Consider the following 26,157-nt stretch of genomic DNA (forward strand, 5'->3'; position numbering starts at 1 on the left):
AGAGATCTGATCTGAAAATTGAAAAAAACTAAAGCATACATGGGATAACTGTAGCTGTCTCACTCAAGATCGTCCAGTGACTAGGAGATCTGGGGTTAGAATCCTTTGCCCTTAACTCTTGCTAGAGAACTGTAGTAATCCCTTTACTTTGTTTCTCAGGACTGCAGCACCTTAATTAAAAGAAAGGGATTCATAAATGAAAGAAAACCCTTGGTAAATAACCTTAGCAAAGATATTTTTAGGAAAGGCTAAATCTATTGCTCTCTTCTTGTCTACATCTCATCGGCTCTTGGGGGGAAAATGTAGCTAATTTAACACACGTGGATTTAGCCAACTAGCTCTCCTATGACTCCCCTCTCCTTATCAATTGGATAAGGACCATCAATTGATGGTTCTACAACTGATTAGCATTACCTCTGGCGCTCTTACCCAGAGATGTCACTTTTGACAATTTTCATTATGGCAGGAAATTGGTAGCCCGTGACGCCAAGTTCCTCCTGATTGCCCAAGAAGGCGGCAGTTCTGGGCTGTCTGCTGCTGGAAGAGGAGAGTACCTCCAGGTACCTCCTGGTACCTCACTGACATTCAGTGAACACAGCCTTGGCCACTGACCGACCAACTCAGCTGCTGCTAGGCTGAAGGGGGACACAAGGACTTCCAGATGACTTTTCAATGTACAGTTCTCTAAGGCTATTTTTCTCCTCTTTCCAGAGTCTAGAAGGAGGCTCATACCGGGGAAGCCTGAAGGACCCTGTAGGCTGCCTGAATGAGGGAATGACCCCACCCACACCTCCTAGAAACCTGGAAGAAGAACAGAAAGCCAAGGCCCTGAGGGGCAGGATGTAAGTGACTCCTCCAGATTCTATCCTGGTGCACATGTGTATGGTGAACAATGGGCTAAGGTCGGAGAAATTTGGGGGAGAATTACACTATGTTTCCATTGATATCATTCATTCTAAGTAAAGGTGACCTAGATCTGTGCAGTGTAGCATTGTGAACAAGGCACTGTAGTGGCACCGACTTTAAGAATTTTAGGCTGAGGTATTTTCTGGGAGATAGCAGCTATGGCTGACCAAGTGTGGTTATAACCAAGGTCTGTTAGAAATTTAAAACATACTGATAAAAGGAAATCAACAAAGTTTAGGAAACTCTGGGACTATTACTATGCTCCCATATTAGAGAATCCATGGCAGAAAGTTGGAAGAATTTCATCTGAGGAAACATTTCTCAAAATGAAGGGACATAGTATATAGGAAAAGGGAGCCATTGTGCCAGCCAGACAGGGCCTAGCTCCACTCCTTCTCTAAAAGTTTAGTTTTGCATCCATTTGTGGACTTAGCTCCAAGAGAATCTTTTCACTTTTTTTAATAGTTGGGGGGGGGGGGGCGCAAATACAATTCACATTGCAGTCCATTTCACAAAAACCCATATATTATGCAAGGTTTGAGTGATCCGCCCTGATGTGAAGTCAATCTTCTATTACTTGGGCTGATCAAGAAGATATCGGATACCATGAATGCAAAACCATAGTTCCTCAAAAACTTTGGTTTTCTTATTTAGGGTTTGACTCCATGTTGGAAGCAGAGCTTCATGAGTCTTGGACATTGCCTGGTGTGTGTGAGATAGTAAGCACAGAGAACTGGTCCCTCCCTGTTGCTAATTAGTCTGTTTTCTCCCTCAGACTCCTCATCCCTTTAACCTGGTCACAGACATGAGGATTAGCAAAAGTGAGTGAGGCCAGGTCCTTCTGTTGCCTGGAAACAGGCCAAGTGAACATTTATAACTTTCTTTCCTAGGAAACTGAAGTAGAAATGTCATAGCCAAGGCCTGGCCTCAGAGCAGGGCTGTCACCTCACAGTGGAGCTGAGCAAGTGTCTCTTCAGTTCCATATTTACCCCTCAACTTTATGGGTACTCAGGGGAACCTCAAGAATGGAATAGAGATAGAAAAATACCATCTGCAAATGGAAATTTCCTAGGACTTGCACAAAGCTGGTTCTCTTTCACTTCTAGGGTTGTTTTTGCATAGATGAGAGCTGGAGCCAATGTTCCAGTCCTTTGCCAAGCCAAAGTAAAACTCAGGTCAGGGAGGAGAACTTTGGGGTAGCAGGTGGTCCTTGGCAAAGCCTGTCACTGCTCTTGTCACTTCAGTTGGAAGGGCCCACAAGCAGTCATGGAAGCCATTGCCCTGCTTCCAGATGTGATATTATCTGATTTTGCTCCAACAGGCAAAAGTCTGTTGCCTCTTTAACTCACTTTACCCATTTCTTCTCCCTCTTCTTATTCTCTTGCGTGAATCTACAGCTCTCCACATCCTGAGCTATCCTGAAAATCCAACTATTAGAGTATCTCATTGCTCTTGCTGTAACTTATGGCCACAATGAAAGAGAGGATCTATAGGTGTCTAATTGTGAAGGCTGTGTGAGGCTAGAGGCTGGGTCGGGCAGGCAGGTACAGAGAATGGAGACTCAATACAGACATTGAAGGGTTAAATGGGAGCTCCATGGAGAAAAGATGAAAACAAAAGGAGAAGAAAAAAGGCTGAGAGTGGACTTGATTGTCCTGAAGTTTTAGTCACCCATTCATTCCATAATAGGTGTTGAGGGCACCTGGGTGGCTTGGTTGGTTTAGCATCTGACTCTTGATTTCGGCTCAGGTCATCATCCCAGGGTCATGGGACTGAGCCCCTCTAAAATTAAAAACTAAAAAAAATAGGTGTTGAATGCCTATTATGCACTAAGGCATAGGATGTATCAGTGAATAAAATAAACAATAACAACAAAAGAAAAGTCAATGCTCTCATGGCAAGTTTGTACCATAAAGGGAGAAATAATACAATAAGCAGAATAAAAATAAATTATTTAATATATTAGAAGCTGGGAAAAGAAAAAGTAGTGAGGGAGATTCAGAACATGGTTGGGGCCATGCTGCACTTTTAGATGGTTCTGACATTTGCACGAAGATCAAAAGGAGGTAAGGAATTAGCTATTAGCCATGGAGGAAAAGTGTTCTTGGCTGAGGCAACAGCCAGTGCAAAGGTTCTAAGAGATTTTCTGTGCAAGACCAGCTCTTCCCCACCATTGTGAAACACAGAGGTTAGAAGGAGGTCTGAGCTGTAGCTGGTAGAAGTTTTGTTGGACCAAAGGATAATATTTACCTCGTAAAGAATCCTTACTAATAAGAACTGAACATTTTCTAAAATTGCATGATTATCAGTTCAGTTTTTTTGGCAATTGATCATGCATGGTCTTGTGATGCCTGTAACTTAAATCTTTTATGTACCTCTTCAGACTGTCTGGTAATGTGTCATTATCTCCCCAAGTATTTCATCAGCCCTTCAAGGGAAGTGATGCCAGGTCCACTAGCAGCACCCAATTTAATCAGTCCCCTTCCCTTCCCTCGAGGCTGGAAAGCCGAAGACAGCCCTCAATCTGTCAGCAGATAGCATAGGATAAAAATATCCCCTGGGGACAGAGAGCTGGACTTCATCTCCAGAGGGCCCTCCCAACCCCAAATTCCGACTCCCACTTTCCTGTGGGTTTTCTTTTACCACTTTCTTCCAAGCAGTAACATGGGCCATGCTAAAGATATATTTAAATGCTTTTATTTGGCCTTGCCGGTTCCTTCCTGTGGCCTATAACGCATGATTGTGGATTGTGTGTGTTAGAGAGAGGAAACTGGTTGGAAGTACTGGACATGCTGATAAAGAAGTGCATGTTCCTTTTGCTTTCTCCCTGTCACCCTGAGGCCCAGACCTGGGGATTCGTTGGCTTTTCTGTGTGGTATAGACCAAGAATTTCAGATGAATTGCTTCCTGGGTTCAGAACAGTTATAACCCTTATGCCGGGGGTCCCCTCTGGACATCTCAGAACTTTTTCCCTTCTGCCATTTGGGCCCAAAATGCAGTTGTGTGGCTCCAGGTGAAACTCTTTCAAACTTCGCTAGGACGAGTCAGACTCCAGTAAGCTGCACAGCACCTAGCCTGCTCCAGTACATGGCCCTGAGTGTTTTATGTCCAGCTCTTTACTCTCTGGACAGAAAGAAAGAGAAGGGCTTGGTTTTGAGGCCTTGGGGACTCCAGAGAGCCAGTCTGAATAGTTTGCCAGGCAGCAGGTGACAATGAAAGAGCAGAGTCTTTGGACTCTGGTACAATAGGTTCAAATCCCAACTCTGGTACAGACTTTGTCACCATGGGTAATAGGGCCTCAGTAATTTTCATCCATATGAAATGGGGCTTATGGTACCTACCTTGATATAAGCATGAGAAAACCTAGATAAAGCACTAGCACAAAGTAAATGCTCCAAGAGGAGGAAATCATTAACAAGAAAGAACCCACGAAAGCAAGTGTCCTTGTAGTGGTTAACCCCCCCATCTGGTGGGTGAGGGGAGGCTGCTGCATGGAAAGTTGTGATTATGAGGTGTCGGCAGTCCATCTTTCTGGCCTTGACTGGGGGTTTTGCAGGCCAGTTACCAGGGACACCTCTCTGAGTAATTGTAACTTCTATATCTCAGAAGCCTCATTTGGTATTGGTATCTCTGAGGCCTCAAAGGTTGTTTATCAAGCAAATGTCTTTCTCCTCTTGATAAGCAAAGAATGGAGTTGAAAGAAAGGAAGAAAAGCCTCACATTGATTCCTTAGCCACAAAGCTTTCATAACTCAGTTTTGCCCAAGTGCCTGTTATTCCTCCTGTCTTGTGTCAACTCGACTGTTCAGTTATAGGTGAGGAAGGAAAGACCATTAAGAACAGAAAAAAAGGGGGGCAGGTGGCACCTGGATGGCTCAGTCAGTTGAGCATCTGACTCTTGATTTCAGCTCAGGTCACCATCTCCCTGTTTGTGGGATAGAGCCCCGTGTTGGGCTCTGTGCTGACAGTGCAGAGCCTGCTTGGGATTCTCTCTCTCCCTCTTTCCCTGCCCCTCCCCCCTCAAAATAAATAAATACATTTTTAAAAAGAACGGGAAGGAAAATGAGGAGTCCTGAGCATTGGTGTCCCTCTGGCTATTGTGTGCCACCTGGGAAAGCCCCTCTCAGCTCGGTGCCCTCCCCTCTTCAGCAGGACCCTGTCACAGGGAGAGCAACAGTAAGCGCCTTCCAAGGGCTCCCAAGTGTGAGGTTTGGGGTGGTCTTCTCATAAAGGTGCCAAAGTAACTTTCCTGTCAACTTTTGTGCGAAGGTTTATTGCTTCACAGTGAAGAGGGCCCTCATTGTTCTTAATCTCCTGCTCAGGTTTGTCTTGAATGAGCTGGTACAGACAGAAAAAGACTATGTCAAAGATCTGGGGATTGTGGTGGAGGTGAGTATGTGGCTTGGGGTGGGTCTGCGGTCACCCAACCAGGGGCATTTTGGACCCTACCTGGGCCGAGGGGTTTGTAACTTGAAGGTTACATGTTTTTAACTTAGTGTTGTTTACTCTCTCTGGGTATTTGCAGAAATTAAACGAAAAATGATAATAGATCAAATGAACTATGTAGGGTGTTTTTCCTTTTCTCTTTGAAATATCATGAGACATTCAGAGAGAGATGGGGTCCCAGATGTTGCAGCATTTATGGGAGCCTCTTGGTTAGAGTTGAGTCCTTTCACCTTGTTTTTGGTGACCAACTTTCTAACTTAAGAGTTCTTTGGCATTTAACCATGTGGACATATATTCTTCAGAACTACCGGTCCCCATGGGCACTAAGCAGGACACTCCTAGTGAGAGCTTGAGGCTTAGAGTCTCCTTAGATTTTAAGAAGGATGTTTTGGCTACCGAGAGGACAAGCAAAAGTCCACGCGTAAGACAAGACCTTGGACAAGTCCACAGTTAGGAGTCAACTTGGTAGTATATAAAACAGCTCTCTCTCCTCAGGGATTTACTTTAGGGGCATTTAGATACTTGGGTGAGAAAGACTTTCTCTTAAGGGGTTGGAGACAACAAAAGGGACCCAGAGCTCCGTCAGAGTTGTGTCTGTCACTCTGCACGGGGTAAAGTCCTGGCTGCACACTGAGAAACCACAGAGAGTGGGCACTTACGCGGGGCTGCGGTATGGGGCTTGTCAAGAAAGCTGTCTCCTGAAAACACCCTGCTGACCGCTGCCTCTGCCCTACAGGGCTTCATGAAGAGAATAGAAGAAAAGGGTGTCCCTGAGGACATGCGAGGAAAGGATAAAATCGTGTTTGGAAATATTCACCAGATTTACGACTGGCATAAGGAGTAAGTGCTATGTTGTCCTGAGGACCAGGACCAGGGGACGTCCTAGGAATCCAGGACCCTCCCACCCTCCCCCTGCATCTGGCCTTAGGGGTAGGGTAGGGTTTGGGGAGCCTCTGGTGTTGTTTATCTCCTCACCGAGAAATAATGCAGTTCTGAAGGACGTGGCTTCCTTCCCTTACCCCTTCCCTCCTTTTAGTTTTTTCCTGGCTGAACTGGAAAAATGTATCCAGGAGCAAGACAGGCTGGCACAGCTCTTCATCAAACACGTGAGTTCTTCTTTCCCCCTCTCTGCCCACCCCCTCCACCCACCCTCCTCACCCCCCCAACCCCCACCTGCTCCTGTGCTTGCCTCTGAAAATTCCTTCTCTCTCCTGCTCTTCCTCGACTTGCCTTCCCTCCTGTCCCTCTCTGAGTTGTTGCCTTTTTTGTAACCTCCTTGGCAATTTGAAAGATGGGCTCTTGCCTAGCGCACGTACTCTCCTACCGTCAATATTTAACTGCCTTGGCGTGTCCCCGAAGTGTGGAGCGTGTGTGTTGTCCTCAGGGTGAGCAGACCAGCACCCTGGGAGCCCGAGGTGCAGGGTGCCTGAGTGCCTTCTTCCCTGCCTCTGCAGGAGCGGAAGCTGCACATCTACGTGTGGTACTGCCAGAACAAGCCGCGCTCAGAGTACATCGTCGCGGAGTACGACGCTTACTTTGAAGTAAGCTGCTCAGGCTTTGCTGGGCCGGGTGGGGGAAGAAAGTCAGGCCAAGGCAGCCACATTCAGAAATACCAGCCTTATCTATCCCCAGACCCCCCCATCCAGTGCCGTGACCCCTTCGGGACAGGGAGAGCTGGCTCGACGGGGCTGTCAGATTAGCTAGATTCCCGATGACCACCTTTCCTCGAGAGGAGCTGAGGCACCCAGGGTGTGGACAGCTCTCAGAAGCCTCTGTCTGCGGAATGACTGTCAGCCAGAGACTGCTTCAGAAGCTCCGTCCCCCTTTGGTGACCCCAGCTCAGACCGTGCCCACACACTTCCTGCCAGTCCCTGGAGGCCCCTCCTCCTTGTCCCCATGCTCCAAGTCACCCCATGCTCTCTGCTCTCATTCCCAGAGGTTCTGTCAAGCACCATAAAGTGTTTGTTTTGCCCCAACCTGGAAATGCTTATTTTGCTGGAGGAGAGGCAAGGCTGTCCTTTGGAAAGAGCTCTCAGCTGAGTGTTTGCAGATCTGCATTGAGGGCCCAGCCCGTGAGGCCTATGTCCCAGGAGAAGCCCTTCATTCCTGATGTGGGCCCTGGAGCAGCAGAGAGAACAGAATACCCATCCCAGCTTGTCCCCAGGGCTAGGGTGAGGACACAGGGTGGGAAAGTGCTAGACGTGCAGAATGGTGTGGCAATGTGTGCTGCGTGTTGTTAATAACACATTGGCAGTTGTGTGGGCAACTCCACCTCTCATGTGGGTTGAGGATTCTAAAACGTTATTGGCAAAAGCGAAGTCCTGTCTGTGTCACCTCGAACCCTAATCCCCAGGACCCCAGTTCTTTGGCTCTTTTTTCCCCTAACATATCTCCCTCGCGTTCCAGGAGGTGAAACAGGAGATAAATCAAAGGCTGACACTTAGTGACTTCCTTATCAAGCCCATTCAGAGAATCACAAAATACCAGTTGCTCCTCAAGGTAAGAGAGCTGTGAGCCCGGGTCAGAGCCGGAGAAGGGTCTTCTCCGGCTCTGAGCCGGTGAGCAGGTCAGCGTGAGGCTCAGTCTCCACCACACTTTCCCCACGAACTAGCGGGGGCATCTGTGGGCTCTTACCTTGCCTGTTGGTTTCTTGTGTCAGCTCTGCCTCCAAATAAATTGCACACAAGCCATTCCTGCCTTTAAGGTTGGTTTTTCGTTCACTATCTTTCTTTCAATTCACTTTCTTCCTTTGTCACCGTCACTAACTTGGGACTTTTAAAAAATAAAAAAATAGTAAGAGCATAAAAATAGAGCAACCACAAGGAGAAAGAAAAGCAAAGGCAAGACCCTCCCTCAAAAGCTTAGATGAGTAATACCTACAATTTGATCATATTTTACTTTTTTACAATGGTTTAATTTCATTTGTCTTACAGAATATGAGGTAAATGGAAGAGAGAGGTTGAGCTTTCCTTTCTCCCAGCCTTTCTGGACATAACTCCCCCCCCCCCTTCCTGCTCACAGTCTCCCTCTCCCTTCTTCCCTCCCTCCCCACCTCCTTTTTCCCATAACTTTTAATCTCTGAGTATTTGGGGTTTTTCTCCATGTTGTTGTTTCCAATATGACTCATAAGTTCATATCTCAGCTTCTACAATGCACTGTCATGTCTGTTAGGGAGGAAAGTAGCCTGGGTATCATCACAGGTTTTATGATGCTGGGTTTTTTTTTATAGTGCTCTGTTTTCCTAACTGATGTCACCCTCCCGCACCCATCCCCGCTTCCCCCACTTGCTAGGACTTCCTGAGATACAGCGAGAAGGCTGGTTTGGAGTGTTCAGATATCGAGGTGAGTCTTCTGCTCACAATGCTGGCTGCTCTAGGAGCCAGTGTTGGATATCTGTCTCTAACGGGGAAGAGCTGGCTCTAGAGGACCAGCGGTCCAGGCTAACTCCTCTCAGTGAGAGCCCCTTGCAAACAAGTGCTCCACAAGATGAGAAATGGCAAGTAATAATGAACACATTGAGTCTTTTTCTGGAACCCAAGAATTCTGTCCTGGGACAGAGCAGAGTTTCACCCCACTCCTGTTCTCTATGTGGCTCTAGTGACATAGGATAAGAAAGGGGGGTATTTAAGTCCCCTGACATCCTTCAGAGATTGAGTGTTTCAGTGTGCAGTTTTATCCATGAATCCAGGTACTATTGGAGTTCAAAATATAACATATCCCATTTTCACTCCCTCTTCTACCCCCAAGGATTACTCCCTAAGTGAAGTCCTTTGAGACAATGTCGCCATGGGGATTATTTTAAGCCAGAGAGGTTATAGACCATTCTGGCATGTTATTTTAGGTTCAGACCTCTAGTGTTTCGCAAACCAGGCTAAGCTGTTGCTTAGGCAGCCAAGAAGCAACAAAGAAGAAAGAAAATATGAGAAGGAAAGAGAATTGCTAAATGAAAGTGGGAAGGAGGAAAAGGCAGACTGGGTAGCGTGCCCCCGACAGGTGGTCACTGGTTCATTTGGAGCCCTATACTGATGACCAACACCCAAGCTAGAACAGAAACCCCTGCCCTTTTCTAGGAGTGGGTGGCAGGGACCAATGTCCTTTCCTAGAATGAAGGAGCCGCTAGGAGGTCCCTGACTTCCAGCACGGAATTGCCTTAAGCTTCCTGCATGAGTGTTCATCCCCTTCCTGAGCCACTGTTGTTCTTTCCCACAGAAAGCAGTGGAGTTAATGTGCCTTGTTCCAAAACGCTGCAATGACATGATGAATCTGGGACGCCTGCAGGGCTTTGAGGTGAGCCCTTAAGAATGCTTCCGAGCCTCTCTCTTCTGGACAGCGGGAGCCTGGGCTGTGAGGCAGTTTCCCTTTGAAGCCCTGTGCCTGCCTCCGCTGCCCCCTCCACTTACCATCTGTGCCTTTGTTCCAGGTCTCTCTGGCTCACGGGCCCAGAAGATTTATCTAATTAGGATATGCAGTGATAGGGCAGTGAGAGAAAGTTACAGAGCAGTCCACAAAGCTGGAGTCACAATTCCAATGGGGCTGGAAAGACCCAAAGTTCCTTGTAATTGTGGACCTGGCAGCAACCTCTTTCCTTTCTTGCTTGCTTGAGGAGTGAGCGCTGGGAATTTGAGGGAGCACAGAACTATGGCATGGAAGTACACCTGAGGAAAATTGGAACACATTTTTTTTTCTTAGAGAGGATGCTTCTAATAAAGAGATGCACATATTGGCTGGCTTTTCAGTTAAATGAACATTTAAAGCTTTAACACATCATGTGCACATTTCTATTCTTTGAAGAAGAGAACCAAGTCTTAAGAGAAACAGCTAGAAGTCCCCAAAATTTTGGCTTCTGTGAATGAACTAGTTTGCTAGGGCTGCTATAACAAAGTCCCACCGGGTGGCTTAAACAACAGAATTTATCATCTCATTTTTCCGGAAGCTAGGAGTCTGAGATCAAGGATAGGCAGCGGTGGTTCCTTCTGAAGGTTGTAAGAGATGGATCTGACCAGGCCTCCCTCCTTGGGTTGTAGATTGCTGTCTTCATGTTCACATGACATTCTTCTTGTGTCTTCACATTGTCCTCCCTCTGCACATTTTTCTGTGTCCAACTCTTCCCTTTTTATAAGGATACCAGTGATGTTCGAGTAGCACTTACCATAATGACCGCACTTTAACTTCATTCCCTCTGTAAAGACCTTATGTCCCAATATGGTCACATTCTGAGATACTGGAGGGTTAGGACTTCAACATGTGAATTGGACAGGGGGAGTAATTCAGCCAATAAAGGTGAACCTTTGAAGAAAAAATTGACTTTCCTACTTTAAGCTGGCTAAGTGGCTGCTGTTAGTTTATATCCAAACCTCATATGCTAACTACATATAATCTGAGAATTAATGTGATAAAATTGGAACTGACACAATTATTGACTGGGATTTAATAATTGTTGAACGACTTAGAGAAAGGTGGGGATCTCCTAATCCTGTTTCCTGATAATCCTGCAACCTAAGACTTTATTACTTTCTAGAGAAAAGGGGTTCCTAGAAGTTGAGATAATAAAGAAAGTAAAAGCTTTTTTTCCTTGGCTAAATTAAAATAGAAAAGAAAAGAAAAGAAAAGAAAAGAAAAGAAAAGAAAAGAAAAGAAAAGAAAAGAAAAGAAAAGAAAAAAGAAAAGCAGCAGACTTGTCTATAAGTAAATTTAGGAGATGCTACATTCAGGTTTGGGTTAATTAGTTGGATTCATGATATTCTTGAGCCAAATTCTCTTGTCCTCCTTGCCCTCCAAGGCCTTTCTGGTGTCCCTGTCTGCCACTGCTTTGTTATGACCAGGAACTATGTGGAGTTTTTCTTTGCTGTTTATTTTTCATAGATTCCTGATTCTCCACGGTACACCTGTGGCATTAGAGTAAGCAGGGGTTTGCAGCAGAAATCTACTCTGCGTTCTTACATGGTTTTCCTCTAGTCATACTGGATGAACTTTTACACTTTTTCCCTTGGGGCTATGCTAGGTCTGAGGCTATTCTGAACAAACCAAGTAATCCCTTTTGGTCTTAAGCCTTGATGTCCCCGTGTTTCTGAGGAGGAGTCTGGCTTGACCTTCTCTGAGTCTTTGGAGGTGCTGACCACTAACAGGGGAAGAGCATCTGACTGTGTTGGCTCAAGTTAGACTCCACAGGAGCTGTGTCGTGCATGCACGTGTATGTCCACAGAAGGCCACACACAGACTACAAAATTACCTTCTCTTTTCAGTCAAACACCACCATCTCCTTTTTCCATCCAGTTGCAGGGAATCTTCTTTGCATTCCTTCAGCTAATTAAGAAGGGCCATGAATGTCCCTACGTCCTTTCTGAAGCCCAGGGCTTTAGACCAGGGAGAAGTTAGCCTCCCCACTTAGAGACTCTCTGTCTTTTAAATCCTCTAGCTTTCCCTTCAGCATCAGCAGGGCTATCATTCATGGGTCAGGTTCTTATGTAATATTAATAGAGCTTTTAGAGCTTTCCTGGCTAGCTGGTCACTGGCTTAATATTAACTCTGGACCAGAGAGAGATAAGCCTGTTTGGCTGCCGACCTTGGCAATAAGGAGCCATGATTCAAGCAGAGGGCAGGCATTTCTCAGGAATAGGGAAGAAAAATGACCCATGTGCCGGGTACTATTTGGAATAAGGCATCATGTGCAGCAAATGGCCCACATTTTTACTGAAGGGTGAAAGTCATCACCTGAGAGAGTATGGTTCAGAGGTGGCCCTCTGGCTGCTATCTCAGGTGTCGGCGTGTTCTTGCTGCAGAACAGTAGAGAAAGCAGGGGTCTCCAATAGCATCTCTGAAGACCTGCTGGGCTGGGCCATATTCCCTTTGAAGATGTGAAGATGTCTCTGAAAATCGGGTTAGAAACTGGCAAACCAAATAGGCTCCACTACCTAGGCTGGCAAGTGACCTGCTAGCTGGAAGCATTTTAAGAAGGATCACAGGACCCAAAGAAATATCTATCAGCTTATAAAACATGGGCACCTGTGTATGGTACTCCAACTTCACCTGCTGATCGGTAGCAGGAGACTAAGACTTCAGAATTAGACTAATTCTAAGACTTCATCCTGAAATAACAGATGGAGAGGAGAGCGGCCCAATTCAGATTACCTGTGGTCCTGCCTGTATCACTTCCCTTGGCCACAGGTTGGTTTGTGGCCATAAGGGTAGCCGAGGTCCTTGGCCCATGCTGCGAGGGAGCCAGGAAGGCAACAGTTCTCAGAGCCCTAGGGGCAGAAAGGCTACAGGTGTCCCCTACTTTCTGCTCTCCTTTTAATAAAAAATAAGAAGAGCCAGGATAATTCCTGAACATCGTTTTAGCTAATAATTTTACTTTTCTTCCTTCTGGCATTTTCTCACAGCTGCTTCTTAGTGGTTTCTTTCCCTTTTCCCCCAGAGCTCTGTATCTGCCCTAGCTGAATGGATGGGTCTTAATTCAATCTCTTACTAGAGTCCTGGGGCTTTTAGTGCCAGGTCTGTTGTCTGTGTCCTCAGTGGGGCAGGTCCTGTGGACCCAGAGGGCTGTGGCCCCCTGCCGGGTTTTCACTTCCTTCACCCCAGCACCTCCTTCCATCAGGGCACCCTGACCGCTCAGGGGAAGCTGCTGCAGCAGGACACGTTCTATGTGATTGAGCTGGACGCGGGCATGCAGTCCCGGACCAAGGAGAGGCGCGTGTTCCTCTTTGAGCAAATCGTCATCTTCAGTGAACTGCTAAGGAAGGGATCCCTCACCCCGGGCTACATGTTCAAAAGGAGCATCAAGGTAAGGCTCCCAGTGGGGATGACAAAGAGCAAGGAAGAGCCGGGGCGCCTGGGTGGCTTGGTCGGTTAAGCATCCGACTTCAGCTCAGGTCACGATCTCGCGGTCCGTGAGTTCGAGCCCCGCGTCGGGCTCTGTGCCGACAGCTCAGAGCCTGGAGCCTGTTTCAGATTCTGTGTCTCCCTCTCTCTGTGACCCTCCCCCGTTCATGCTCTGTCTCTCTCTGTCTCAAAAATAAATAAACGCTAAAAAAAAAATTTTTTTTTAAAAAGAGCAAGGAAGAGCCAAACCCAGGGAGCTGCTTCCCTGAGACAGAGACCTGGCGTGAGTACCAATTCACAACCTTGACAGTCTTTCAGCCCAACATGCAGGGGGCATGAAGGTTAAATATTTTGAAAGAAAAAGACAGGCTGAGTGCAGGTCCTACAGATCCTGCAGGCTCTCCAGTACCATGTCATTCATCAAAGACAGAAACCAAAGTATTTAGCTATTAGATCCAGGACAAAATTGTGGAAATGTCTCCTGAAATAAAAACTTTGAGGAAGTATAATATGTTGTTGATTTTTTTTTAATATAATTTATTGTCAAGATGGCTAACATACAGTGTATACAGGGTGCTCTTGTTTTTTTTAAACCACTTAAATACCAAAAGAATCAACTTGGGTTCTTCCAGATGAATTACTTGGTCCTGGAGGAGAACGTGGACAATGACCCCTGCAAGTTTGCACTCATGAACAGGGAGACTTCAGAGAGGGTCATTCTGCAAGCTGCCAACGCGGACATCCAGCAGGCCTGGGTGCAGGACATCAATCAAGTCTTAGAAACACAGCGAGACTTCCTAAATGGTAGGTATCAGTGGGCCTGGCTTCCAGCAGCCATTTTCAGGGAACCCCATACCTCTGAGCTTCCTTGTGTCTGGGCTCATGGTGACTTCATGAGCCCAGATGACATTTTATATGGATGACAAACTTGTAGTTTTCAGGAACACTTTGTTTAGATTTGTTCTAAGCCTGAATACACCAGTGGAACAGATGGAACATGATAAAGAAACCCCAACTTTCCAAAAGAAGAGCTGTTCTCTAGAGCCTAGACATAGGGTGTATGCTTTGTGGCCAGCTGCCAGTTGGTATTAATTGTGGCAAAAGGCTGAGTTGGGCACATCAACGATCAGTGACCTATGTTTTCCCATTTGGTGGCTAACGGCTGGTACTTTCTCAGGTTCTCTGGTGTTACCTAGCAAATACTGGGAGTTTGACAGATCAGTGCGAGAGCCTAGATGAGTCCTCTTGCTGGCCAACCTGAGCCCTTTCAAATGAGAGGTGATCACTGAATTTCGGTAATACTTTGAAACTTTTCAGAACAGATGACTACACACAGAATATAGCTCGCTACGGACCCTGCAGGAGCCCCCTAACCAGAAATGGCATTGCTACCTTGTTTACATTTCTATATTTTTTTCACTGCTGGGATTGTCTTCATGTTGAGCTTGGCATGTGAGAGGAAGTATAGGGTGTTAAACTAGCACTCACCTCTCAAGCTGATGAGCTCAGAAGTTTCTCTGAGCAGAAACAGAGCTTGGAGTTGAAGGCAGAATATAACCAGTAATGAAGTTACCCCAGAGACACAGCAAGCCCATATGGCTGTATGTACACACACACACACACACACACACGTGCACACACAGACTCAGTAAGCACATATGCCTGTATGTACACACACATGCACACACATGCACAAACTGAGCAAGCATATATGCCCATATACACACACACACTCACACACACACACATACACACACACACGTGCACACACAGACTCAGTGAGCACATATGCCTGTACGTACACACACATGCACAAACTGAGCAAGCATATATGCCCATACACACACACACACTCACACACATACACACACACACACACACACACACACACACACACACACACACAGATCCACTATCAGATGTGTCACCTCTTGCCAGTACTGGAATCTGGAGTCTTTCCAATGGCGCAAACAGCACTTGCTGGGTGTCCGGCATGGACCTGAATGCTATGGGGGAAAGATGAAAGGTGACATGCCATTTAGGACTGTGGGCAGGTCACGACATTTCTCTGGGCCTCTGTTGGCTCATTGTGTGAAAAAGAGGGACGATCTACTCTGCCCACGCTGCACATACTGTGTGCACCTGCCAGCGGTACTGGGAGCATGCAGACACGGCCAGCTCCCTATAGTGTCAGTCTTACTCCTAGAACTTTGAATTAATACCTTTGTTGATAAAACAGTTTTGTGCAAAAAAGAGCATGTATATAAAATATGTCATTATATTGCATTCTATTAGTTAAGCATTTCTGATTCTAAGCCACAGTGAGATGTTTAAGTTTATCAAGTCAGTACAAAAGACAAATAAGAAAAAATTGAAACTAGAAATAATTGAAGTAACAATAATGGCTCACACATGTTGAGTCCTTTCTCTGTGCCAGACACGATGCTAAGCAAGTATTCACATGTATCATCACATTTAATCCTCATGTCAACATGGAAAGGTAAGTCCTATCACCCTGTCGTTTTCAGGTGAGGAAAAGGAGTCACAGAGGTTAGTAAACTTGTCCAAGATCACAAAAACAGTAGGTGATAGAAAAAGGACTTGAACCCAGAACCGTATAACTTAAAATTAGGCTTTTAACCACAAACTACAGATAGTTGCTAATGGTAGGGCACGCATGTATCTATGAACTCCCTAGCAAACAAAGCAAAGAAGGAAACAGGATCAGGCATAAGATGCTGTATATCAGCCAGAAACAAACCCTCTCAGGAGGGATTAGCTTCCCTGATCCTAAGACCTGAGCTATACAAACTGAGACTGACTAGCAGAAGAACAGAGGCTCGCTGTGTCATTCATTTAAAAAGCCATATTATTTTGAAACACTTCAGCACAGTTATTACACCTAATCAAGTAATACCCCAGTTCCATGTGATGGGTACTGATTCATGAAGTTAGTTCAATAAGGCCTGCTTCCAAACTCCCTGCTATCTACTTAAAACTTAGAACTGCATTTCTTTGGGCATAATCAGTGATTCAGACTTTTAAATGGTTCCAAGAGATCTTTCTCTTAATTATAGTGAATTATGGAGATATTACTGAACTCAATTATCAATACCTAAATATTTAATGCCTACAGAACACCAGGGAGAAAGGCTGAGCTCTGGCAAGAGCCTTTGACACACTCAGGAGACAAGGATGTGATGATAGAGTAGGGCTAGCCTTTTACTTACAGAGGCATATGCAGGCATCTCAGGGCCAATCTTTCCCTCCTGAGACCTCAAAGAGAAGTGTGAACCCTATGTTGAGTCCTACTGAAGCACACACTTATTGCTATAGAAATATCCCTATAATTGAAAGTTCTCTGGGCCCCAGCTGTTAACCTACTTAAATATTTTTTGCAGAAAATACTGATAAAAATGACAAAATTGGGCCAGCTGTGGAAGTCATTATTACAGAATTTGACCTGTATGACTTTTGCCTGGCTATACCTCTTTAGCACTCAAGCCTTTGAACTTTCTTATTTTAAACTCTGTAAAACAAAGCTCATGTCTTTCCTCTGTCTCCTGAGTTCCACTGACGACCATTCTGCCAGACCCCAAACCGGAGTGACCATCAGTTCTTGGCTTCTTCTCCCATCCAGGCTGTGGCAGAGTCTAATCTCCCTCTGAACACCTGCCACGTCATATCCATTCTACATTTTCATTGGCTCTGCTCTGCTTGGGTCGCTGGCTTGCCACTGTCTCATGGTTTCTGAACCGGCCTCTCCAGCCCTCCTCCCAACTGCTGCTCCAAGGCTAATATATTCCTCAAAATGTGGCTCTGGCGAGAGAATTTCAAATGTTCAAGTTCATTTAATCCAATCACTTCTCAAGATCTTTGGAATTAAACCCAGCCTCGTTAGCAGGGCTTTGCAGATTTTTCAGTCATGGTGCCAACAACCTCCCTTATGTCTCATCTCTTCCTCCACCGATGGTCTTCTGCTGCAGGTGATCTGACTCCATCCTGTTGCCCAGACACACTTCACACTTGCCTACCTCCTGCACAGTCTGAAGCTTAGTACCACCACCACCCCCATAGAAGTGTCCACCCACACGCATGCACACACATCTCTCCATCCTTTTGCACAGCACTTTGTACCTCATATATGGCACCATTTCGTTTTTGCATTTCCATCATTAACGTAGGTTTCTTCGTCCTCACGATAGATCATAATTTCCTTAAAAACAAGAATAGTGTCTTCCTCGTGTATTACCATTATGCCTGGCATAAAGCCTGTGTGTACTAAGCTTCCAAATCCTTGTGAGATTCCTAGACCTCAGAGTAACTGTCTGCTCTTACCCTGTAGCACTACAGTCGCCCATTGAGTACCAGCGGAAAGAAAGGAACACAGCTGTGATGAGGTCCCAGCCATCTAGAGTTCCCCAAGCCAGCCCCAGGCCCTACTCCTCTGTCCCCGGGGGCTCTGACAAGCCCCCAAAGGGCTCCAGCTATAACCCGCCTCTGCCACCCCTGAAGATATCTACCTCCAATGGCAGTCCAGGGTTTGACTATCACCAGCCTGGGGAAAAGTTTGAGGCCACCAAGGTAAGTGACAGCCTATTACCCCCAGCCTCACCACTCTGAGGGTTCAGCCTCTGTGCTCACTTTAGAAAAAAGAAGTAGCTTCTTTTTATGCTGCTCATTTACCAGAACAACCCACTGAATACAGCCTCGTCTCAATTATTTCTCTTTCTTCCCCTACAAATTGAGTGAGTTAGACCAGCTCCCTGTGCTCAGACATTCTGTGTTAAAGAGCTATTGTCATCTGCAGAAACCCTGCAGATATAAGGTAATATTGTAGTGGCAATGATGACTTATACCAGAGTAGTCGTGCTTTGGATCACCTAAAAGTCACAACTCTAGTGTTTGACGTCTGAAAGAGATCATGCTTTCTAATGATGAGCTGCTGAAGTGAGCTCACAGTCCTTTGCCCTCCACTGACAGATGCAGTGCGGGGAAATGGCTCATCTGTGTGTGAATGGGTTAAAAGCAGGCTTGGATTAGACATTTATCACAGATAATCCACAATTTAAACATCACTGTGAGGACAGCATAGAACTAACTGTAGACCCGTCCACACAGCTGTGTAGGACCCTACAAAGTGGTAGGCATGGGAATAAATGGGAAAAGTGCTAGATTAGGAATTCAGGCAATCTGGGTTCCAACCCAAATTCTGTAACTCACTTGCCCTAGAACCTCAGGCAGTTCATTAATCTCATTAGGCCTCAGTTGCCTCTAGAACTCAAGGGGTCTGTGAACAGGAACGTCTACATTTTTTTTTACTTACATGTTCTGATTTTATACTTTTATTTGTTTTATCCAAATTGGATGATATTGATTTTTTAATTATTAATGAAAATATTTTTAAAAAATCAACTATTAATATATCCAAGTTCAATTCTGTATTAGACTAACTGTACTGACCTATTTCATCATATTACCTGGAAATGATTTTCTACCTTAAAAACTCCTTGTGAATTAGGTGAAGTCATAACGGCCTTTTGTCAAATTTATTGAAGAATTTCTGGCTCTCATCGTGCTCTGTGAGGTAGCCAGACCTCCATGGGAGGTACAGGTCTAGAAGTAGCTTTCCTGGTATAGTCATGTGAAAAAGCCACAGAGGTATGACCTCTTGTTTTAATGAACACAGGCAGGACCAGAAGAGTTTTGTTCCCACTAGAGTTGGGTCAGGGTAGGTCATGGTCTTGCCATTGAACTGGGCAAATGTCTCATTGTTACTTCTGTCTCAAAGGAGATCAGAATGTAGCAGGAAACTGATGCTTTTTCACAAAGAAGAAAAAATGTTTCAGAAGGTCTGTCTTCTTTCCATTAGGGGGGTGTGACCCTGACCTGACCTTTGCCCTGACCTCACTCTGCCCAACTGCTTACATATCCCTGTGCCACCCTCTTCCTTATGTTAGAGGATGCTGGCAGGAAGGTTGCATGCTAGTGAGGGGCTTCCAGGTGGAAGGTGTGTTTATGCTTTTCCCTAGGCTGGACAGTTCTCTACCCATTCACCCCTGATTATAATATTATATACAACATTGCTATAACAAATAGATTTTCAGAGCACATTTGTACATTAATTTTATTGCTCAAGATAATCTTCTGCCTGCTATTTACCCTGCTGGTGGGAAATTTGGCCTTTAAGCACGCAGTAGGATTTGGCCTTTAAGCACGCAGTGGGATATAAGGCTACCTGTGTGAACCAGCCTTCCTGTATCCATGTCCCCCTTGCCCTTGTCTCCTAGCAGGGCGACCTGGGGGGCTGCAATGGGACCTCCTCCATGGCCGTGATCAAAGATTACTATGCACTGAAGGAGAACGAAATCTGTGTGAGCCAAGGTGAGGTAGTCCAGGTCCTCGCCGTCAACCAGCAGAACATGTGCCTGGTGTACCAGCCGGCCAGCGACTGTTCCCCTGCGGCCGAGGGCTGGGTCCCAGGCAGCGTCCTGGCACCCCTCACCAAAGCCACCGCGGCAGCAGAAAGTAGTGACGGAAGCATCAAGTAAGTGCCTCGTTGGCTTCCCCGGGAGAGGAGTGTGTGGATTAGAAAATCAAAACCAAACAAAGAACACAAAAATGCAAACACACGCTAGGGAATGACCGCTGCTTATTCTCGACAGTGCCACCGGAACCAATATTTGAGTGCTGGAACCGCACGCAGCATGGGGCATCCAGGCTGGATTGTTCCGGGCTTTTTTTGTGGTTGTTGACGGTAGTGGCTGTGGGTTTTTTTCCTTTTGGGTTATAATTTTCTGTTCATTTTTTTTCTCCCCCTCCCCCATTAAGAAAAGAACCCTACTGAAACCCTAGATGACAAAAGGCATGCCTTCCGTTGCTCCATTTGACCCACCACAGGATTCACTGGACTGGACTTTATTTATATTGTATTAAGTTACTGATATATATATATATATATATTTTTTTTTTTTTTTTTTGATTGACACCAAAAAATGACCTTAGCACCAATGCCAGACCTGTGTAGGTCAGAGGCCTGCTGCTTCTCTCAGGAGAGAGGGAACTTTTTGGTTGTCTATGGCAATTCCTGTGTACAGATTGTAACTTTTTTTTTTTTTAACTTCTCCCCTCCCCTGTCACTTTAATATATGTTCATGGTAATTTGTAAGATATTTCTTTTCCTTAGTTTGGTTGCGAAGACCCTTTCGAACACATTCCTGTATAAAGTATTTTGCACTATTTAAAGAACCCCATATGGATGAAGTCAGGTTGTGCAATATAAATGGAGAGCCACAATGTTCATCATTGTACCTGTAATGTAACTAATAATTTTAAATGTACTATTTTAAATATGTAAAATAAATTTTCACCATGAGCATGTTTTAATGAGGTTAAAGACTAGTTGACCCTTTTTCCCCTATTTCACTATTCTGGGAGTTTTAAATGTGCAAACAATTCTTTTTTTTTTTTTTTTTTTTTTCCTTTCTGTATTTTAGGAATTGGTTGAATGCATTGGCAGTTTTTCCCTACACAAAAAGTGCTTTTGTCACCCAAGCTCCAATACTAGGCTTCCCTTCTAAACAGCCCCTATTTTTTTTCTCTAACCTCCGAGATGTGGAATGATTCCGATTGGATGCTGTCCCGCTGGGCGCCTTTGAGGTGCTGACATGAAGTGGTGACTTGAGCACAAGACAGTGTTTAGATTGCATCCCCCACCACTCTCCAAGCTCAGTGGTCATCCATGGCACAGGTGGAAGGGACTCCCCATGACATAGCTGAGCAGGGGCACAACAGGACACAGTGCTTCTTTGGCATTTCTCTAGTTTGGAGGATAGAGGCTACCAGCCTCACCCTGGCCTTTCTAGGTAACCACAGGCCCAGCTGGAAATCAGTGGGGGTCTCTAAGGCACCATAGACCCATTCCAGTTTACTTTTAAGACATTTGTTTTGGTACCATTTAAGAAGGCTTGGAAATAAAGGCCCTCAAAGCATTGAAGTTCTTATTAGTCAACGGCCTTCTAGAGCTCACTTACCACGATTTGTAATCTAATTATCCAGGCACCCAGCACTACCTCCTCACTTTTGCACCTTTTTCCTGCCTTCCATGGGAGGGATGTGAGCCTGGGTGAAAGAGAACAGATCCAAATACAATTGGGTCATTCTGGTTCCTTGTCAGCCTCTCTTGTGCAGGGGTTGGTGGGGATGGAACGGAGCGTCTGACTCAAAGTGGCTGTCAGTATTTATCAGGCAAGGACACTCACCGCACCCTCCCCAGGGACTGCTGTGACCACAAGGGGCAGAGTTGGTTGTGATGCCCACAGCATAAATGTCACTGAAACCCTGTCTCCACATCAGTTCCTGGGCTTGTGGCCAAGAGATGGAAGCTCCCCAAACCATGATGACGACTTCTTCTGGAAAGAAGAATATGAAATTGACCCTGTCCTGCCACTGATACTACTGAGTCTTCCTTCTGAACATTATTTGTCACATTTCTAGTCTCTCACCAAGCACACTGAATGACCCAGAGGGTTGTGATAAATGCAGGAACACACCCCCACACTCATGCACGCACGCACCGTGCTGTTCGCCCTGGGAATCTTTTCAGCATGGGCCTCCCTGACTCAAGATGTTCTCAAACTGGGTCAGGGATGCGGATTTGGGGGGTAAAGATATGAAGTGAATGTTGGAAGTTAACAGTGATATTATCTAAGGTTAGTTTCCATGACTGGTTCTTGCTCAGGTACAACAACTGAAGCGAGTTGCTGGTGTGCTTAGAGAGCCTGCCTATTCAGGAGATACAAGAGAAATTCTGGCCAAGAGATTCTTGCTTTCTGGTGGAGCCCGCTTGACCCCCAAATTGAGAACATGACTGTTCTTGCCCTTTCCTATTCAGAAGGGTGATCACTGAGCATGTGTGTTAGTGATAAATATTTTGGGAACACCGTCAGAACATCCTAAAATTCCTGACATATATGGAGTTTTATGGAGGAGATGCTATGCATTTTGAAACATTCTCCTTTCTCCTAAATCTCATATGCCTCTCTCTCTCTCCTCCTTCTCTCCTCCCTCCCTTACTGAAGGCTCTTTTCATCAAGCTCTGTCTGCAAAGGACCAAATTTGACAAGGACACACTGAAGGAAAGCCAACCTCACTTATTCCAGGCAATGATAGAACTTCATCCAAATTCTGTGACCACACCTGAAATTGAGGATGCCTGCCCAGGGTCACTAATGTTCTTTGTGACTTGGCTTTTGCTGTCTTTGTCTTTTGAGTCCTGACATATATGCAACTCAAGAGCTCTGCTCTGAGTTTTTCTTTACAGGTCTGTGAAGTAGCTTCCAACCCCCTTGTGGGAAGGAAGAAGTTAAGGGTAGTGTGAAAGGGGATTGCTGCCCTCACCTCCTTGAGAGCACACGTTGGGTCTTCTCCCAGCAGGAAAACTCTAGGACTTCTTAGTGGTCAACAGAGCTTTTTATTCACAAACACTGAGAGATGTGGAGGACATAGACCAAGAAGCACTTCATCCTAAAATGTCCAGATAAATGAGTGGTGCTCAACCATGTATCAAGTCAAATGCCCCAGAAAAAAGTCCTATCTGTACTGCAGTGTGCGGAAGTGGCCACAGCCCAAATACAAATAATGGGATGAAAACCTCAAAATCATCCCTTTGGGTCTTTATATCTGGTCCTGGGAAAGTGCCAGTAGCTTATACACTTATAAAACACACTGATCTTTTCTGTTTTACTCCCCCCCCCCCCGCCCCGACCCTGTTTTTCCACCACCCACCATACTGTTCAGGAAGGGACTTCCTCAGTCCTCGAGGGATTCATCATCAGTATGATATAAAAACTTTCCTTGGTAGATTTTAATAATCCAGTACTCATATTTTCCTCAAATGCTGCGGCCAACCTGGCACATCTCTCAAGAGGGGTCAAAGCTCATCCTCACTCACTTCTTATTGGAGGTGAGATCAACTAGCTACCAGCCACCACATGAGCTGGCACACAGATTTGGGGCCTCTGGAGCTGGGGCTTGACTGGAGCACCTCACCTACTGACTCACCCAAGGGTGGTGAGCCCACCCACCGCCTCACTCTGCCCTGACCTGCCATTTTGATTGGTGCATTTTTTGGTACAACAGGAAGTCATGTTCATGGCATACCCTACGAATGAGAAAGCGGGCGGAAGTGGAGAACACGGGTAAAAATGAAGCCACAGGGCCTCGTAAACCCAAGGATATTCTGGGCAACAAAGTCTCTGTTAAAGTGAGTAAGGTATTCCAGAGCCGTGCCCCACCTCTCATCTACTCCCACCCTGCAGCATTCTCACGAGGCAATTTGGGTGGATGGGGATTTTTTTTTCCCAGTGTGGGGACCAGAGGGGAAGTAGTTTAGCAGGATTTTGCATGCAAGATCAATTTATTTTTTATGTTTTGTTTCTCCTGGCAACTTCAATTCAAATACGTAAGTATCTTTTATTTTCTTTTATACCTTTCTCTTTATACCGTGCACATGTTTTATAACAAAATTATCTGCAGCATTCTTTTTGTAAAAATGCAAGATGCTTGATTCATACTAAAGTTCCCAAAGCTGCCCGTTCAGTATCCTAGGTTTGAAAATACACGCAGGGTAAGGAGATTAGGAGTGCCTGCCAAACCTTCAACCATGTGAAGTCTGAGGTTTGGAATTTAAGGGCCACTGTGGCCTTGGTAAAGTTTCATTTCTTTTCCCCAGAATTCAGACAATGACATTTTCAGGCCCACACGTGGGCAGGAAAGGGAGGCACGTTGGCGAAGCCCAAGTTACTGTTTTGTAATAATCCACCATCTTACTGTGAACCCACTGATTCTAAGCTTTGGCAGACCCTTGTTGTCCATCTTGGAATGATGGGATCTGTTTTTCTTACATTGGGCCTTCTGGAAAGATCTGACTCTGGACCATGGGAGTTAGACTGCTCATGTTTAACATTGTTATAGTGTGTGATTATCTACCTGGCACTTTTCCCCCTTCCTGAGCAAAAAAAAGAACAACCGAAGCCCATTCTAACGTCCTTCTTGGGGAAAAGAAATTGCGTTCCCTCCTTCACTCTCATCTGGGAAGTCCAGCCTCACAGAAGACAAGAGTTTAAATTATCCAGCATTCATGCTTCATGTGGTTGCTTCCACTGCTATTTCCTGCGAGATGCTCGGCCGCACACAATCCCAGCCTCCTCCCCCTGGAAAGAGCATGCTGCCACCCTTGGTGATCAGCACCCCCTCCTTAGAAGCACCTGGGTTTTTTTCTCTGCCCAACTTCCCATTGCTCATGCCTTTCTGAAGTTCTCCTCACTCCCCAGCAAAAGCTGCCTGTGGTTCTAACTGTTTTCTCTTTCTTCCCCCTCCTCATGCTGCCCTTCAAGGAGACGAACAGTTCCGAGGAGTCAGAGTGTGATGATCTTGACCCTAATACTAGCATGGAGGTAGAAGCAGCTATTGTTGTCCTATTTCCTATAATGATTGTCTTTTTAAATGTGTTCTATAACAGTGACCTTGCTGAAGTGATCAGCCAGTCAAGGATAAATTGTGATCTTAGGGCATATCTGGGTGTCCCATCCCAACTTAAAAACAAAAAAGAAAATTCAGCTCAATTCTGATAGAAAACTTGACCTAGATTATTTAAAAAAAAAAAAAAAAGACTAAAACTTCTGGTTCTCTTGAATGCTTACTTAATATTTCCTTCCTTGGCGGGTATGGCTTTGTTTAGAAGATATCCAACTTCATTACTGGAAACTTAGAGCACATTTTCCCCCCGTGGAAAGTGGCATTATAAAGAGTGGCTGGTTCCCAGTTGAAAGACAACCCTTTTAGTTATAGTTTCTCCTTCATTTGTTTCTCCTTCCTCCCTTTTCCCTCTTTTTCTTTCCCCTTTATCCTCTTCATCTGGTTCTTCTACTAGAACCTATTCCTCCCTTGAGGCCCCAGCAAAATTATGGGCTAGGTATGGCCTGGTGGATGACCTGGCCCCTAGTCACTGTGTATCGCTGGCTGAGAGCAAGTGAGTGATTGCAGCCTCTGCCTGGCCCTAGGGATCCTGGGTGGTGGCTGTCCCACCAGGAAGTAAAAGCAGCCCTGGAATGGCCTCCTTCTGTAGCCTTAGCAGAGGTCTCTCTAAAGATTGAGAGACTAGAAGGTTGTCAGGGGCCTCTCTTACCTTGGAGGATTCCGGGGGTATGGGAGTGGAATTAACACCTCCACCAACAGGAACACCAAATCAAATCAACTTCTGACCCCTTCTTGGCTAGAAACTATCTTGGGTTAGAGAAACAGGACTCCTACATGGCTTGCCACTGAGTGACAACCCTCATGAATTTGCAAACCCTAGACAATTAGAGCAAATATGGAGCTGGCTTTCCCTGCCATTTAGTCTTTTAGAGGAAATTGACATGTTTTTCTCCAAATCTGTGTTCCCATCACCAGGAATAGACAAAAGTTTAAAGGTTTCCTCTAAGTACAAAATAGTATTTTTTTAAATTCTTTTCCTTTGTATAGACCTAAAGTTTTCACTTAACTGGATGGACTTTTATTATTCTTATTCTAATTTGACCTGATCCCAAAGAAATCCACCAAAAACCCAAGAAAGACCATTCTTCCCAAGAAGGGGTAAATGAGCTGTGGAAGATGCCAATTGTGTTGAATGAAGCCAGAGACAAGTGGTTGAAAGCAAGAGTTCTGCCAGGATACAGTGGTCACCTGTGGCTGTGGGTATTGCCACAGGCCTAAATTCGGCATGTGTAGGTCAATGCAGTGCTCCCCCATGGGAGGAAGTGGGTACGGCACTCATAGCCTAAATGTATCTTGGAGAATGAGGCAGCCAGGGGAGATTTCTGGCTCTGCTTTCCTTGCATCCCATGGGATAGGCACCCGCTCCCATGGAGCCCACACCTGTCAGCTTGTAGCCCCCTTGTGACACCTGCATCCCCAGTCTAGGTGTTGCTGGCCCGTGTCAGGGATG

At 45.6% G+C, this 26,157-nt stretch overlaps 1 protein-coding gene across 11 annotated transcripts in view; it reads left to right on the forward strand.

Annotated features, from left to right (window-relative positions):
* Window positions 1-26,157, forward strand: part of KALRN (kalirin RhoGEF kinase) — a 520,685-nt gene that overhangs the window by 461,807 nt on the left and 32,721 nt on the right. For 5 of the 11 annotated variants that reach the window (XM_042998400.1, XM_042998401.1, XM_015544797.2 and 2 more), the window contains 14 exons: window positions 712-842; window positions 5,228-5,294; window positions 6,088-6,191; window positions 6,388-6,457; window positions 6,806-6,892; window positions 7,758-7,850; window positions 8,643-8,693; window positions 9,561-9,638; window positions 12,946-13,131; window positions 13,802-13,973; window positions 17,515-17,753; window positions 19,460-19,716; window positions 23,310-23,433; window positions 24,566-24,625. In XM_042998400.1, coding sequence (XP_042854334.1) covers window positions 712-842; window positions 5,228-5,294; window positions 6,088-6,191; window positions 6,388-6,457; window positions 6,806-6,892; window positions 7,758-7,850; window positions 8,643-8,693; window positions 9,561-9,638; window positions 12,946-13,131; window positions 13,802-13,973; window positions 17,515-17,753; window positions 19,460-19,716; window positions 23,310-23,433; window positions 24,566-24,625 — 1,719 coding nt within the window. Of the gene's footprint in view, window positions 1-711; window positions 843-5,227; window positions 5,295-6,087; window positions 6,192-6,387; window positions 6,458-6,805; window positions 6,893-7,757; window positions 7,851-8,642; window positions 8,694-9,560; window positions 9,639-12,945; window positions 13,132-13,801; window positions 13,974-17,514; window positions 17,754-19,459; window positions 19,802-23,309; window positions 23,434-24,565; window positions 24,626-26,157 lie in introns of those variants that run through there. The other 6 variants (XM_042998410.1, XM_042998407.1, XM_042998411.1 and 3 more) reach the window with 3 other exon arrangements.

The sequence above is a fragment of the Panthera tigris genome, chromosome C2, assembly GCF_018350195.1.
Source record: "Panthera tigris isolate Pti1 chromosome C2, P.tigris_Pti1_mat1.1, whole genome shotgun sequence".
Classification (NCBI taxonomy): Eukaryota; Metazoa; Chordata; class Mammalia; order Carnivora; family Felidae; genus Panthera; species Panthera tigris.